The sequence below is a fragment of the Varroa destructor genome, unplaced genomic scaffold (assembly GCF_002443255.2).
Source record: "Varroa destructor unplaced genomic scaffold, Vdes_3.0 BEIS01000002.1, whole genome shotgun sequence".
Classification (NCBI taxonomy): Eukaryota; Metazoa; Arthropoda; class Arachnida; order Mesostigmata; family Varroidae; genus Varroa; species Varroa destructor.
Genome location: NW_019211455.1, coordinates 6312351 through 6325383, shown reverse-complemented (window position 1 = coordinate 6325383; position 13033 = coordinate 6312351). Strand labels below are relative to the sequence as shown.

The window sequence follows — 13033 nt, the reverse complement described above, 5'->3', positions numbered from 1 at the left end:
CTGTATGAAAGCGCGTGACATGAAAATGCTATGATTTTTAGTAGTTCCGGAAGTATGCCCTACGTGTCATCACTATCTATGCACAAGTATTTGTAGATCTTGTTTATCTTAGCCACTATCGACGTGTCTGTAGTTAGAGCTTCCACCCGGAACTGTCCGGGCAGTACTGTTTTTTTACGATCAATTTCATTATATAATCTAGAATGCCTGAAAAATTACAGCCAAACGGATCTGTTTATCAAACGTAATTTAAGCATAAATCTTATGGGCCTTGAATGAAACACAACGCGCAACGTCTTAACAATTACGTCATTTATCTTCGAGTTTTTGAATGTAAAGTAAACAGTAATAGTAATTGCGATCGGCGCAACTGGATAGATAATTTTCCTGGAAAATCCCCCGGCGTGGATAACATAAGGAATCCACTATCACTTTAACTATATCCCCAGTTATCGTTTGAGAGAGACAAACGCAATCTTGATAGCTCGCTGAGTCATAGCAAATTTCTTATTTGGATTCGACTTGCATTCATTTCAGACGGGCTCCCGAAGATCTGTCCGTGAATCTTTTCCGGTGCTCAAAAAAAAGAATCACCAATGACTAACAGCTGTCGGTATGCCCTCTTTCAATCTCTGCCGTTGACCTTTGCTCACCAGCGTCTACTGAGTCGGCGCAACGATATACAGTGGGCGATCTACGCCGGTGGCAGCGGCTGCCACTGATACTGCTCCGAATTTTATTCGGCCGGGCATTCCCCGGCCTTCACTTGGCGTAAACGTAATGAGGATACCGTGCCTATCCTTTGTTTTCGCGACAGCGCAGCCACTCAACGAAGGCCAGATGTACGCCGAACAAAAATATCGTCTGTTAACAAGTATCACAATAGTGGCTTAGAGGCAAGGGTGCGATTGGCCAGCAATACACATGGTAACTAACAAGAGTGAAGTAGGGAAAACCCACGTTGGAAGAATACTGTTTGCCTTGCGAGCCGCAGGTCTACCTAATCAACGAAACAAAGTCGATGGACCACATTGCTTAACGATTCGTCAGAGGAGCACAATCAACCAATAAAAAGATGGCCGCCGTACAACTGACAATGCGAAATTGGAGAATATTATTCTTATCGACGTTTCAACTTCGAGCTACCGTTAAATTGTAATGGTATATTAAGTAGTAGGTGTATGATTTGAGACCAAACGGGGTCGTTAATAGATTTGACGGAGTTTGCGCGGCAGAAACGTCGCTCGCGCGTCTGACAAGTACATCGGCTTTGGAAAAACAATTTGAGGAAGTCTACCGGGAACAAATACGACGCTATAATAGCTAATCATCGTTCTACTTAACGGTAATGGACGAAACTAAAACAGAGGGAAGGTTACTTCACAGTCTGGCTAGACTTAAGTATGACGAAAAATACCACGACACATATGACGGGATATTCACAGTGAAGGAAGTTATTGTTGGTCCTCGGCATAAACTGCCTGGCAGTCTTAAGTGTCGTAGCGCATATATATGGATGGACGCAAGTGCCCGATTTACGGAGTGGGGAGGATACTCGACTCGGATGCATCATGCCTGAAAATTTTAGAGCATCATGCGTGCAGACTGGTTTCGTGTTATAAAACTAGTAATAATACGCTGAACACTATTTGTTTTTCAGAACCTTCAATAAGCACCAGTGTGGTACTGAGTATTACAAAAAACTTGGAACTACTATGGGGTGCATTCTGTACAGATGAAAAAATATCGTTAGGTTTACCTTTAGAAGGTGATAAAATAGTACCTCTGGCCTGTGCTTTACCTGATAGACATGTACATATTGTACAGGATACATAGGGCAGAGATTGTGTAAATAAACATAGTTAGCATTCTATGAAACGGTTTTGCGTCCAAAGACTTCTCGATTTTTTTCAGCTCGTGCTGGACAGGAATCATCATGTCAGATCCCCAGTTTTCCTCGATCCGTAGCTATCGGTGCGTCGGAAGATCATATCTAATTACGATCGAACATTCATTTGATATTCCCTCTCGCTTCCGCACTTCTGGATTTAAATCATCATTTATAAATACGTCATTAACGAGCGTAGTGTCCCGGCATTTTGGGACTTGTGCCAAGTCTCTAGAAATTGCACCAGCAAATGCGGTCCACAATAGCAATAGGCCTTCGATTGAACTCACACCCTTCCGAAATCGGCGTCTACAGGATTTTCTGTACGACTTAAGAACAGCGGCGTCGCGCAGAGAAATAGAACACGCCAAAAACAAAAGCACTTAGAGCTAGTCAAATATATTTCACTTTCATGTAAAAGGGGCCGAACAGCGAACCAGTCTTTTTTTGTTTTACATAAAGGCGTTAGTGTTCTAGAAATGATCTGATGATCTAGTCGGTGTACACCTATAAGATACGTGACTGATGTGTGCATACGTATCATCACCGCTGTGGTGGCGTATTATGACTGTTGTTGTGTCACGTTATCAAACAGACGTGAATTTTACGGCCGAATTAGAAGCATCGTGACGGTGGTATTTCATTCTACATGTCGATCAATTTCATTCGACTGAATCAGCTCCTTCCTGCCTGGCCTAGAACGTATCGTACCAGATATATAAATCGTGAACAGAATCGTATACCAGAAAGTGCATAGTATTCCAGATCCCTGTTTTCGTCTATAGGGATTACAAGCTTCAAAACGAACCGTAGTCGGAGATCGGGTATTTCTACGACGACGAAATATATACTTACTACGTATGAATATTGGCGAAGCATGGGGACAACTTAAATGTAACTTGTTGTTAAATTGCATATAAATGAACATATACATATTCAAGTAAAACTTTCCGTATACGTAGACAAATCTACCCTCGAGCGACGTGCGTACTTAACGTAACTGTTAATAGATTTAATGATAGCTTTTAGTCAGGGTCCGAAGAGTTTTCAAGGCCGAATGGAAGCCTTTTTATCCAGGTTCTTAAACACCTTTTTTTTTTTTTTATAGCCATAGTAGTCACAGAATCAATATTGTCATCTCAAGATAAAGGACAACGTAGTCTGGTCAGTACGTATCTCCGTAACTACGTCGATAATCGGACCAGGCGAGTATGCCGTTACGCTGGTTGAAATCTCAGTTTGAAGAAAAGCTATAATTTATACTTTAAAGCATAGGAAAAGAAGACATTATTATAAAGATTGCCATATGGCTTAATAGATTATCTATCAGTGGAGAAATTACTTGGGGAATTTCTCTTCCTAAAATCGGACTCAGGGCATTTCAAGTCGCTCTCTATTACCTGATATTATGGCAGTCATCTCGATCTGAATTACGTGTTTCTTTTGTAACAACCTGCAAACGAAAAGACAGTAAGCAACGTCTGTAGAACGTTACTGTCTAATAACGATGTTACCAATTATATACTTCAGGGAGGCTTCGTTCATTCAAAAAGCTTTATGTTAATGTATATGATTAAAAAAAAAAATGCCATTGTTATTTTCCTGATATTTGAGCTGACGAAATCGAAGTTTGCTTTCTTTTTTAAAATATCTAAAATAAAATTTTTAAAATAATTTTCACTTTGTTGTACTGTGTCCTGTATTGACAACTACGTTAGAATCACACTATTAGCAACGCTGTTCAAAAAACGTATACGTCTTCTATTCACATTTCCCTAAAAGAGGAATATAAGATGTTAATACCTGTCTTGGGATTTTTTTTTCATTACAATTATTTAAATTGGGTATTTTAAAATCGTTCTATCGAAATGATATAACGATCTCAAAATTAGATGTCCCAGCTCAGTTTAGTGAAACAAACACTTAGGTATGACAGATGTACGGGGTACCTGTTATTTATAATACCTACCGTCCATGACCTGAAACATAAGTGAAAATTCTAATTTCACTAAGTGACCTTAGAAGGCAAAACATTTACTTGGTACTATATACGATAATATAGATTATGTTTATTGAATATTCCTAAATAGGACTCTCTATTCAATCCAGGTGCCTACTAAATGATGATAGTAACAAAAATACGTCCATACACTAACTGCTTCTAGAATCTAAGTCCTTTTATGTATCTAATGAAAACAAACGCTAAAATACTAGTACTACCAATCTAGTCGGGTACGACGAACGTCTGGTCTCGCTGACTAATTTTTTCCGGATAGGCCTATTTTCAAAGAAATTGTTAAATATCGTATAGATAACGTGTAGTTTATTCGAGCCATTTTTACTGTCGAAATATCAGCTCATGTGGAAATTACCGGCGTTAGAGTATGACTCAGCTTTAGTAAATAGAAAGAAGATATTTTCATGGCAGTTTTTCCATTGCTGATCCACTCATATCGATTTGTCAAACGAAGTCTACGTTGTGTTTTTTTTTTTGTCCTTTTTACATGAGTGTCTTCTAACGGCAAAACATTTCAAAGTCTCCAGCATTGAAAGCTATCGCCTTGATCGGTGGAAGACGAGAGTTCTCAAAAGTTTCTCGTTTAGCATCTTCGCACAGCGTTAGCAAAGCTCAGTAATCAGTACATATCTGATGAAAAGAATTCTAGCACCGTTGGTCTAAGACATCCATTAAGTCGACGTTTGCAGAAATCGCTAAAAAAATTTCCATTGGGCATGTTTCGTCAGCAGACGAGACTATTTTTCCATATACTTACATTAGCCGTGTTGATATTCAAGTTCCTGATATTACTGCAACATACATGGCGCACAGGTTGAAACGTATCTTTGGGAATATTCGATCTAAGCTAGCTCATTATAACATTGCGAGGCTTCGTATTTACCGTAAGATATCATTTCTTGGCATCAACCCCGTTCAATTGGACAAAATGTATGTATATTATGCAGAATTTAATACGCTACTGTAATGTATAGGCGGATCAGTTGACTTCTCTTCTTTGTATGTGAGAACGCAGTGTAATTTGAACGGTCGAAAAAAGAAAACATAATTTTTTTGGTCTTATCATATAAAAAAAAATCAATGTATCAGGGAGATTGCACTAACTGTTATCGTGCGTCAGTGCTATGTACTGCAGCATCAGCTGTGCTTCGATGGAATCGGGGAACGATGAAACTGGAACGCGTGCATAATCATGTACGGATGTGGTAGTCATAGATCAGGTGCCCAGTAGAAGACGGTAGGGCTGGACGGTCGGCGTCCAGTTAACGCCTACCGGTGGGATGACTAACTCGTTTTTATCAGCCCCCATTCCTTTAATTCAGTTGACGCTGCTGAGACGGAACAGAGAGTGCGAGCGAAGAGCACTTCTCGTTTGAAGTATGTAGACAGTCCGTTGGCCGACTCTTTGTCATTGTATTGAAGGTTAGCTCCAGGTCTGGCTCCGGCCCAACGCCAGCATTATCGGTACTAGCCCATTTTTGGTGGTGCTCGTTATCCGTCCGCCATCCAACGATCTTGGGGGTTCTTGGCTTGAGAGTTGAGCGCGTAATATCGGTGCCAAGCACGCTAGTAAGACTGCTGTCGATAGATAAGTCTGATACATGTAGCAGCTATGCTTAGAGCACTTCGGATTCTCGCGCCAATGTCACCGTTGACGTCAAGCGATCGCAGCATTGGCCAAAGTGAACACAGTGAGTTGGTGGAGGCAAAAAGAAGTTCCATTTGACTGGCAACTGCCGCAAAAACGACAACAGAAGTCGATACTGCAAACGAAGAGAACGATGACGAAGCTTGCTCCTTCGTTCGGCTGCTGATGCCAGGCGCAGCTGATTACTACTCTGGTTCCCCGGGCTCCAGCGGCGGCTGCACCTGCCTCCATCGATGATGATCGTGGCAACGATGATAATGATTTTGATCCCGCTGGCCGACAGTAGTATCAACATGGTAACAGCGGGCATCTCTCGCTTTCCTCAAACTTTCTCCAGGATCACTGCAGCGTCGCAGAAAAAGCGGTTACAGCCAATGCCATAAACAACAACGTCAACCATCGTAGACGAGAGTGGTGGCCTTTAGCGGCGTTAACGTTAACAAGCCTACGACTTCTGCTGCTAATACGACTTACTTGCTCTGCAACTTCTATCAATCGATTACATAGACATGAGCGACCGCAGCGCACGGAACCATACCGTAGGGTATCGCACCGCCATAAATAGACAGAGACATGGGATCTTTACAGTGTGCGCGAACCATCTCGTTGGCGTTGGTCTGTAATGGTCTGCAGTAGTGTGGCTACATTACGTTACGTAAGCGCGATAGGTGGCAAGGAGGAGCGCGAATTTTGGAGTGGAAAGGGGGTCTTCCCCGCGCGGACAAGGACCGTTCTTCTGTAGAGTCGAGCAGCTAGGCCGGCGACACCAGAGGCAGAAACGGTCCGAAGCGAACGCTGATGGGAGGACCGTCCTGAGGCACATGGGGTTGATGACGACGACGACAGCAACGGCAGCAGCAGCGGCCATAGAACGAAGCGAAAACCTTAAAGTTGATGAAATTGGTTTGTGCTGAACCTATATCATCTTTGGATCTTCAAAACTGCCGTCTTCGTTTTTCCGGCAAGAAAGTAGACGATACCGTTGTGCGTCCGTATGCATTAGTGTGCCGGTTCTTCTTTGACTAATTAGTCTTTATTTAGTCTAATTAGTCAGTATTTATTACTGCGCTTTTCGAAACTTTCAAGTATGCGTAAGTTATTAATGGCCGTTTGATACGAAGAACTTATGTTGGTTGGCTCGTTCTAGCCAAAACTGACTAGATAAAACGTGGATTAACATTAGTGTGTAAAAAAAATCAACGGTAACACAAATGGAAGTGTGAATATTGTGCGTTGTGAGAACGTTTGCTTTGTGATAACTGTTGATGGAATAACTGATTAATTTGTCATTGCTGCAAAACGAACGAGATAGTGGACGATTTAGTGACTGCTACGTAGAATACAGAGTAAAATAGGGAAATCGAATTTAGGATCTTCAAATTGAACGCTCCCAACTAGCGAGTTTTATAAAACGTTTTGTGCAGTGCCAAACCCGATTCGAGTCCAATTACCCAGAATTGGAAACGACAGCTGCCGCAGCAACGAGAATGGGTCTGGTCCAAAAACTGAAACGGAAGTTTTGGTGTGAGTATAGGAGAACGCATGAAGCAAAGCAAACGGCATCTCAAACAGTGTTTCTGTTTTAGTTACATTTATACAAGATTTATATTGTTTACAATAACGATGACTAATGAATAAGGTTTTATAAGTACTGTGAAGTTCAACTAGCCAATGAGTCTGTAATGCAAAATGACGACTCTCAATTCCTATAACAACAGTGAAGTCTGATTGAATTCTGGTGTGACAACTCCTTTATGTAAACCATGGCGGCAAGTGCCTAACGGCGATGCTGGACATAAAATTCGAAATACAGAGAGATTAACACGGTAAAGTTCAAGAGACGATCGCCTTGTCGCTTTAACTACATTTTCAAAGAATATTTCTTAGCTGTCCAAATTAAGTCCAAACTGTCCAAATGAACTGATTAGGTAGCCTAAATTTTTCCAAATTCTCAACAAAAAGGCTCGAGGAAGGTGGGATTTTCGAATAACATTTTTCGTCAGCATTTCTTCTGTTGGAAGCCTTGTCATCTTCCAAAGTATACTCTTGTTGAAAAGTAGGACAGTCGTTCAACGAGGACGGCTTGCAATCTGGAGAGGCGATACTGACTTGTTTCTAAATTTCGGATGCAGTCTAATTTTTATATTCATTTTTTGTATCTAGATTGTTCTGAAAGGAGCGGACAATACGTATCTCGAATAGTTTCATTCGGCCGTGTGTTGCAGTACGCCCCAAAGCGATTGTATTTTGTAAATCGGAATAATATATTATATTATTAAAGGGGTGATCTAATATGCATTGATTACGGGATCAACTAACGGAATTCAAGAGATTTCTATGCCTTTTGCTCTGTCGCCATTCCGCCTGTAAAGTTCGATAGCCCATTGTTCCTTCCGAGGGCCTCAAGTTTCAAGAGTCAACCATGCAACCAATCTCGTCATCTCCATCGAGTCGTATCGATCCAAAACAAAAAGCTATTCCTATGAGTATTTTTAACGGTTCGACTCCTATTATTATTTCTGTTATTATTTTACTGTATTTTATTATATGCAAATAATAGAGCGGAGTGATATGGTGCGGAAGATGGTTTTAATTGAAGGTTGTCAAACCTCTACTATTAGGACAAACTAATTCTTCTTCTTGGTTCGCCATCTAGAATGGTGCCGATCTTCTAGCACAGACATGAATCATAAGCATCATCATCATTGACAGCACCAGAGTCAGAAGCATCGTCCTATCTGACACGAGCAGGTTCATGCTTGCCTCTTGGGGTCTGTATGGCTGTGTGTGTGTTTGTGTGTGTTTGTGTAGTGTGTGCGTGTTTATCCGTCAGTTTGTAACGCTCAGACAATCGTTTAGGCCAGCTCTAACGAGTCGACCAATATTGCAGCCGAGGGCCTGCATCGGCTTTTGTCCGTTTTCCCCTGCTGGAAGCTGCTGCTAAACGTCGACCTGCTTTTTCGCCTTCCCGCCCTATAATTTCGTTCGGTTTTCCTCGTGATGTCGTTCGTCGTACGCATATGTTACCGTTACCACCATCATGATCAACGACGGGTGCCCTAACGTTCTGACCCAGATCATCCTCTGGCACATCAGCTACTATTGTAGATTTGGGTGTACACGAACGAAGCGGCATCCCTGTCCTGGTTTCTCGCGGCGCTTGTGCGGTGTCTGCTGTTTGTGTCCGAGTCAGCATAAGTGAGTGAGTGAGTGAGTGTGCTTGATAGGACATTTGCCGCCGTAATGTTTGCTGCTATCGCTGCTACCGCCATTCCCATTACTGCATAGCATGCAACGGCTCTCTAGCATCGACGACAGGCGCTTATATCGACGTGTGCAGGGCCGCAAGCCCGACGCGCGTGCGTGCGTTCTTCTTGGATACCGACTGCTGACTGAGCTAAATCTTCGCGATATATAGCCTCTCTCACATTTGATGGAATGGGTGATTTGACCTCAAATAGCTAGCTGGGTAGTGAAATAGCACAGCGTTAACGTGGCATTAACAACCAAAACGAAACGAGATTAAAAAAAAAAAGGCCATACGAATAGATTCAAGCGGAACAATAGAAGCATAAAATCTGTACGGAAAAATTATTAAAATATTTATGAGCTGAAAAGGAAGACAGCTTTAAGGCAAAAACTGAGTAGTAAAGGGCTGGGGCACCGAAATGGGGCCATTGCAAGTCATACGAAGGTTACTTTAGTATATTACTCAAGCCTGGTTTCAATGAACAAATACTATTACAATCGTTGCGTGCTGCAAAGGTCTAAAGCGATTCTTAACGCCGGTGGTAACACTCGAGAAATTTCGATATAACTACGAAAGCTATTATATATAATAAACAGTAACAGTGGTTACGATTTGTAAAAAAAAAAGAAAAAACTTTATTTTTTATGGCTACTGTATTATTGGGTTCGATAGATTAGCATTTCCGCGCTAAATCAGTGTGAGACGATCTTCTTTGTCCATACAGGTTGACCACTAGAAACAGATATCTATGCAAGTTTCCATCTGTAGCAGATGGTTCAGGTCAGAGTAAAAAGATACCAGCGATAAGCTACAAAAAGCACACGAGAGATAATCATGCATTTTGGCTGTGTATCAATCACTAAAAGATAAAAAAAATACCAAGATAAGAAAAGCAGACATTTTTATCCGAACAGAAAACGAAAAATCAATAAAATTTTACTAAATAAATGGAACATCATATTTATTTATAATAAATGGCACTTTAACTAATTGGAAAACTCTTAATTTTATTCGGCCGTTTCTGTTCTGACTAATCAGTACTAAGGACCCACACAATGCGAGGGCGTCAGAAGTCTGCAGAACGCACAGAAGTGCTTTAGTTATTTGTACTAGATTCGAAAAAAAGGTTTATTTCTATTCCAGCTCATCTAATAAAACATATCAGAATGTTGAGTAAACCGAAAACGTCCAATAATTAACAGAGGTTTCCCTAGATCAACGCTAATTGTAGCTATTTCACATGGCTGTAATAAAATAACCCCTGCTGCACATAGAACTTAATTTATCCGTATTGCATAAGGAGACTACTCAGTAATCACGTTTTACCTCTTCACCATTCTTGAAAAGCCAAACATTCGAAGCTTAAATGGGCCATCAGCTTTAGAAATTAAACTATGTTAAAATACTTTCTCGCTACTAAACAAAGAAAGTGTACAGTAGATACATTTTGCAGAAGAAAAAATACCCCAGTATAGATGCCTATGGAGCTAATGGAATACGTTAATAGTGCCTACTTTATCAAGGGTTTAATAACAGTTTTGCCCACCCTTCTCGAACATATGGGCATTTCCTAATAACACAACCTAAGCTAAGACTAAGAACTGGTGTATACTTACCTAATGCACTGGACACTTTCAGACACCCGTATGCTCGAAGGCTGTGGTCGTCTAGTAAAATCATGTCTGCTTGTATCCAACATCCTCACATTGTTCGGTGGTATATTGGTCCTTTTTGTCGGCCTCTGGACCCTTGCGGACAGGTAAAATAACGCCTTGCTCACGCGTATCTATCTATCTATCTATCTATCTATCTATCTATCTATTATATCTGCGATAACGACTTATTTACTCTCGATCTTAGAATGTGTCTAATTCTAATGTTCACTCCTAATCTTTTTACAGTTGTTTCTTTAAATTATATAAATGCTTTAGATACATTTCAGTAGTCTTATATACGGTTATTAGATAATAGCAAGTTATGATATTAATCGTGTGTTCGTTGAAGGAGTTTTATGGCCCGCCTTTTAGGCTCTGACCTATACGTATCTTCGGCGGTTATACTCGTCACCAGTGGAGGACTCGTGATATGCGTTTCATTTCTTGGTTGCATCGGGGCCTTCAAAGAAATAAAATGTCTTCTATTAACTGTAAGTTTCTATCTATGATAGTTTAGTTAACACATTTCGATATATTTATATATATGGCTGTGTGGTTCCGGCGACTGATCTTCACACACGCTCGATTTCACTGAGCTCGATAATGGCGTTTCAGCTATTATAATTCTTTCGAGGCTTCACTAAGTGCAAGAATCATTAGTCTGTTTTTATTATCGTAAGTGCATAACTGATAGCTCCTTTGGGGGCGTACGCCATATTTGTGGTTGTACGATGCTGCTGGCGCGTTACCTGCTACGCCAGCGATTGAGTTTGCTTGTCTAGACCCAGGAGTTGCCGGGATTAGAATGTTAGATTTCTTTTTGACCCAGCTTCCGAGGTAACCCTTCGCCTCCCTCGTCATCTCTGGTTTCTGATCGTCTGACGGGAAAGCGCAGAAAACATACTGGATCGAAAACTGGCAATTTTCTACGTACGTCGATAACAATTTAACTAACATGTCGTTTAGTCTGCTGCTACCCACCATTGTCCTTTTTACGTGAACAGTAGGAAGGACTCTTTAAGGCTACTTTGGTACGTCCCTGCCACTATTCCTTACTGGCGTTATTTAATAATACAGAGCCGTTTATTATTAAACGATAGATCATTGACAATTTGCTGGTATTTAATGTGTGACCAAATTATAGGCTAATGGACCGCTATATATAGGCTTTTTATGTCGATCAGGGAACTGCCATATCAACAAAAATACAACGCTTCGTGACCAATGCTTGTAATCAACCTGACTTATTGGTCAAACATGGTCGTATAATATAGATTCTGCCGATCGTATTGCGTCCGGCCCTCTGTTCCATTTCGTTGAATATGAAACCCAGATACAAGGGCTAATTGGCAGCTCTACAAAATTGCCAAAGCACAGTGTTCTCAAATACGGTACCCCGTAGTATATCAACGGCCACTAGAGTCTAGGAAGTGGCACTTGGCAAAATGATGTGTGTAGATTAATCATCATAATATCACTCTATATAACTAATAGTGACTAGAGTGCAATTAAGTCCAGTACTAAACGTTTGCCAATAGCAGCCGTAATATCCTTACGTCCATAATAATAGTGCAGATAAGTTAAGTGCGACCTGAAGTTATGTTGAGTTTCGCGGCATGGGCCTTTCTCAGTGCTCAGCATCGAGACGCCGTTCAAATAAAGTGTCGCTACTTGATAAGGGTTTTGTCTGCTGCGGCAGATCTATACTGTGTTGCTTTACGAGCAACTTAAGACATGTTACTTGTTTCAACTGGCCTAAAAATAAATATTTCCCGCATTTTTTAGTTTTTTAGCTAGTCCACTATTTTTGACATCCCTACGATCGATACCTAGATAATCAATTATACGGTGCATGTCGCATAGCTTCAAGCGTTCGACGTTTGCCAAATTTATTGATAACGTGTATCTACTAGAACGTGGCCATTGCCAATACGCTAAAAGAGAGTGATTCCTCTGTCAGCTTCAGGCCTCAGCCTCTGCTAACAACGATTGAATCTCTCTGTTTTCGAAACTCTTTTGTTGATCAGTCAGCCATCGATCTACATATCCATCGATGTAAAAAAAATGTCCAACTATTGACCAAGAGAATCGAACATAAAGGTAGATTGCACGCTAAGGCTGAATGGAAGACAAGCACTTCAAGCGAAGGTACGTACGTTAGACAAGGGCCGGCTTTATTGTTGCCGGCTCAACTGAGCGTCCACTGAATTTGGGTTGACATGCTTTATTTAATACGTTCGTACGATCTGAGATAACAGCTTTTACTTGAACATTGTATTCTTTCATCTTTGCCGTTCGTTTAGATAGACTCGTCCGACTAACGAGTTTAAGGTACTCCGTTCTTGGAACTTCCGTTCAGTTGGCGTCGGCCTTTGATCGATGTTAATTATTAGAATATTCAATGAAAACTAGCCGCAGTAGTTAGAGAGAGATTTTAACTAAACGTTCAATTATTTTATTCACAGTTTTAATAAAAAAAGAGGTTGATTTAGTTTAATATTTATTAATGTTAGTGGGGATTAATTTTACTCAGGGGCCCATTATTTGCAGATGGACATTTTCTAACAAGAATATA

General features: G+C 40.8%; 1 protein-coding gene across 3 annotated transcripts in view; it reads left to right on the top strand.

Annotated features, from left to right (window-relative positions):
• The first annotated feature begins 5482 nt into the window (after positions 1-5482).
• LOC111244809 (CD151 antigen-like) overlaps positions 5483-13033 on the top strand; it is a 48655-nt gene continuing 41104 nt past the window's right edge. The window contains exons 1-3 of one of the 3 annotated variants that reach the window (XM_086979350.1): positions 5483-7077; positions 10442-10562; positions 10808-10949. In XM_086979350.1, the coding sequence (XP_086835476.1) occupies positions 7041-7077; positions 10442-10562; positions 10808-10949 (300 nt within the window). In that variant the 5' untranslated portion in view covers positions 5483-7040. The remainder of the gene's footprint in view (positions 7078-10441; positions 10563-10807; positions 10950-13033) is intronic. The other 2 variants (XM_022792251.2, XM_022792250.2) reach the window with 2 other exon arrangements.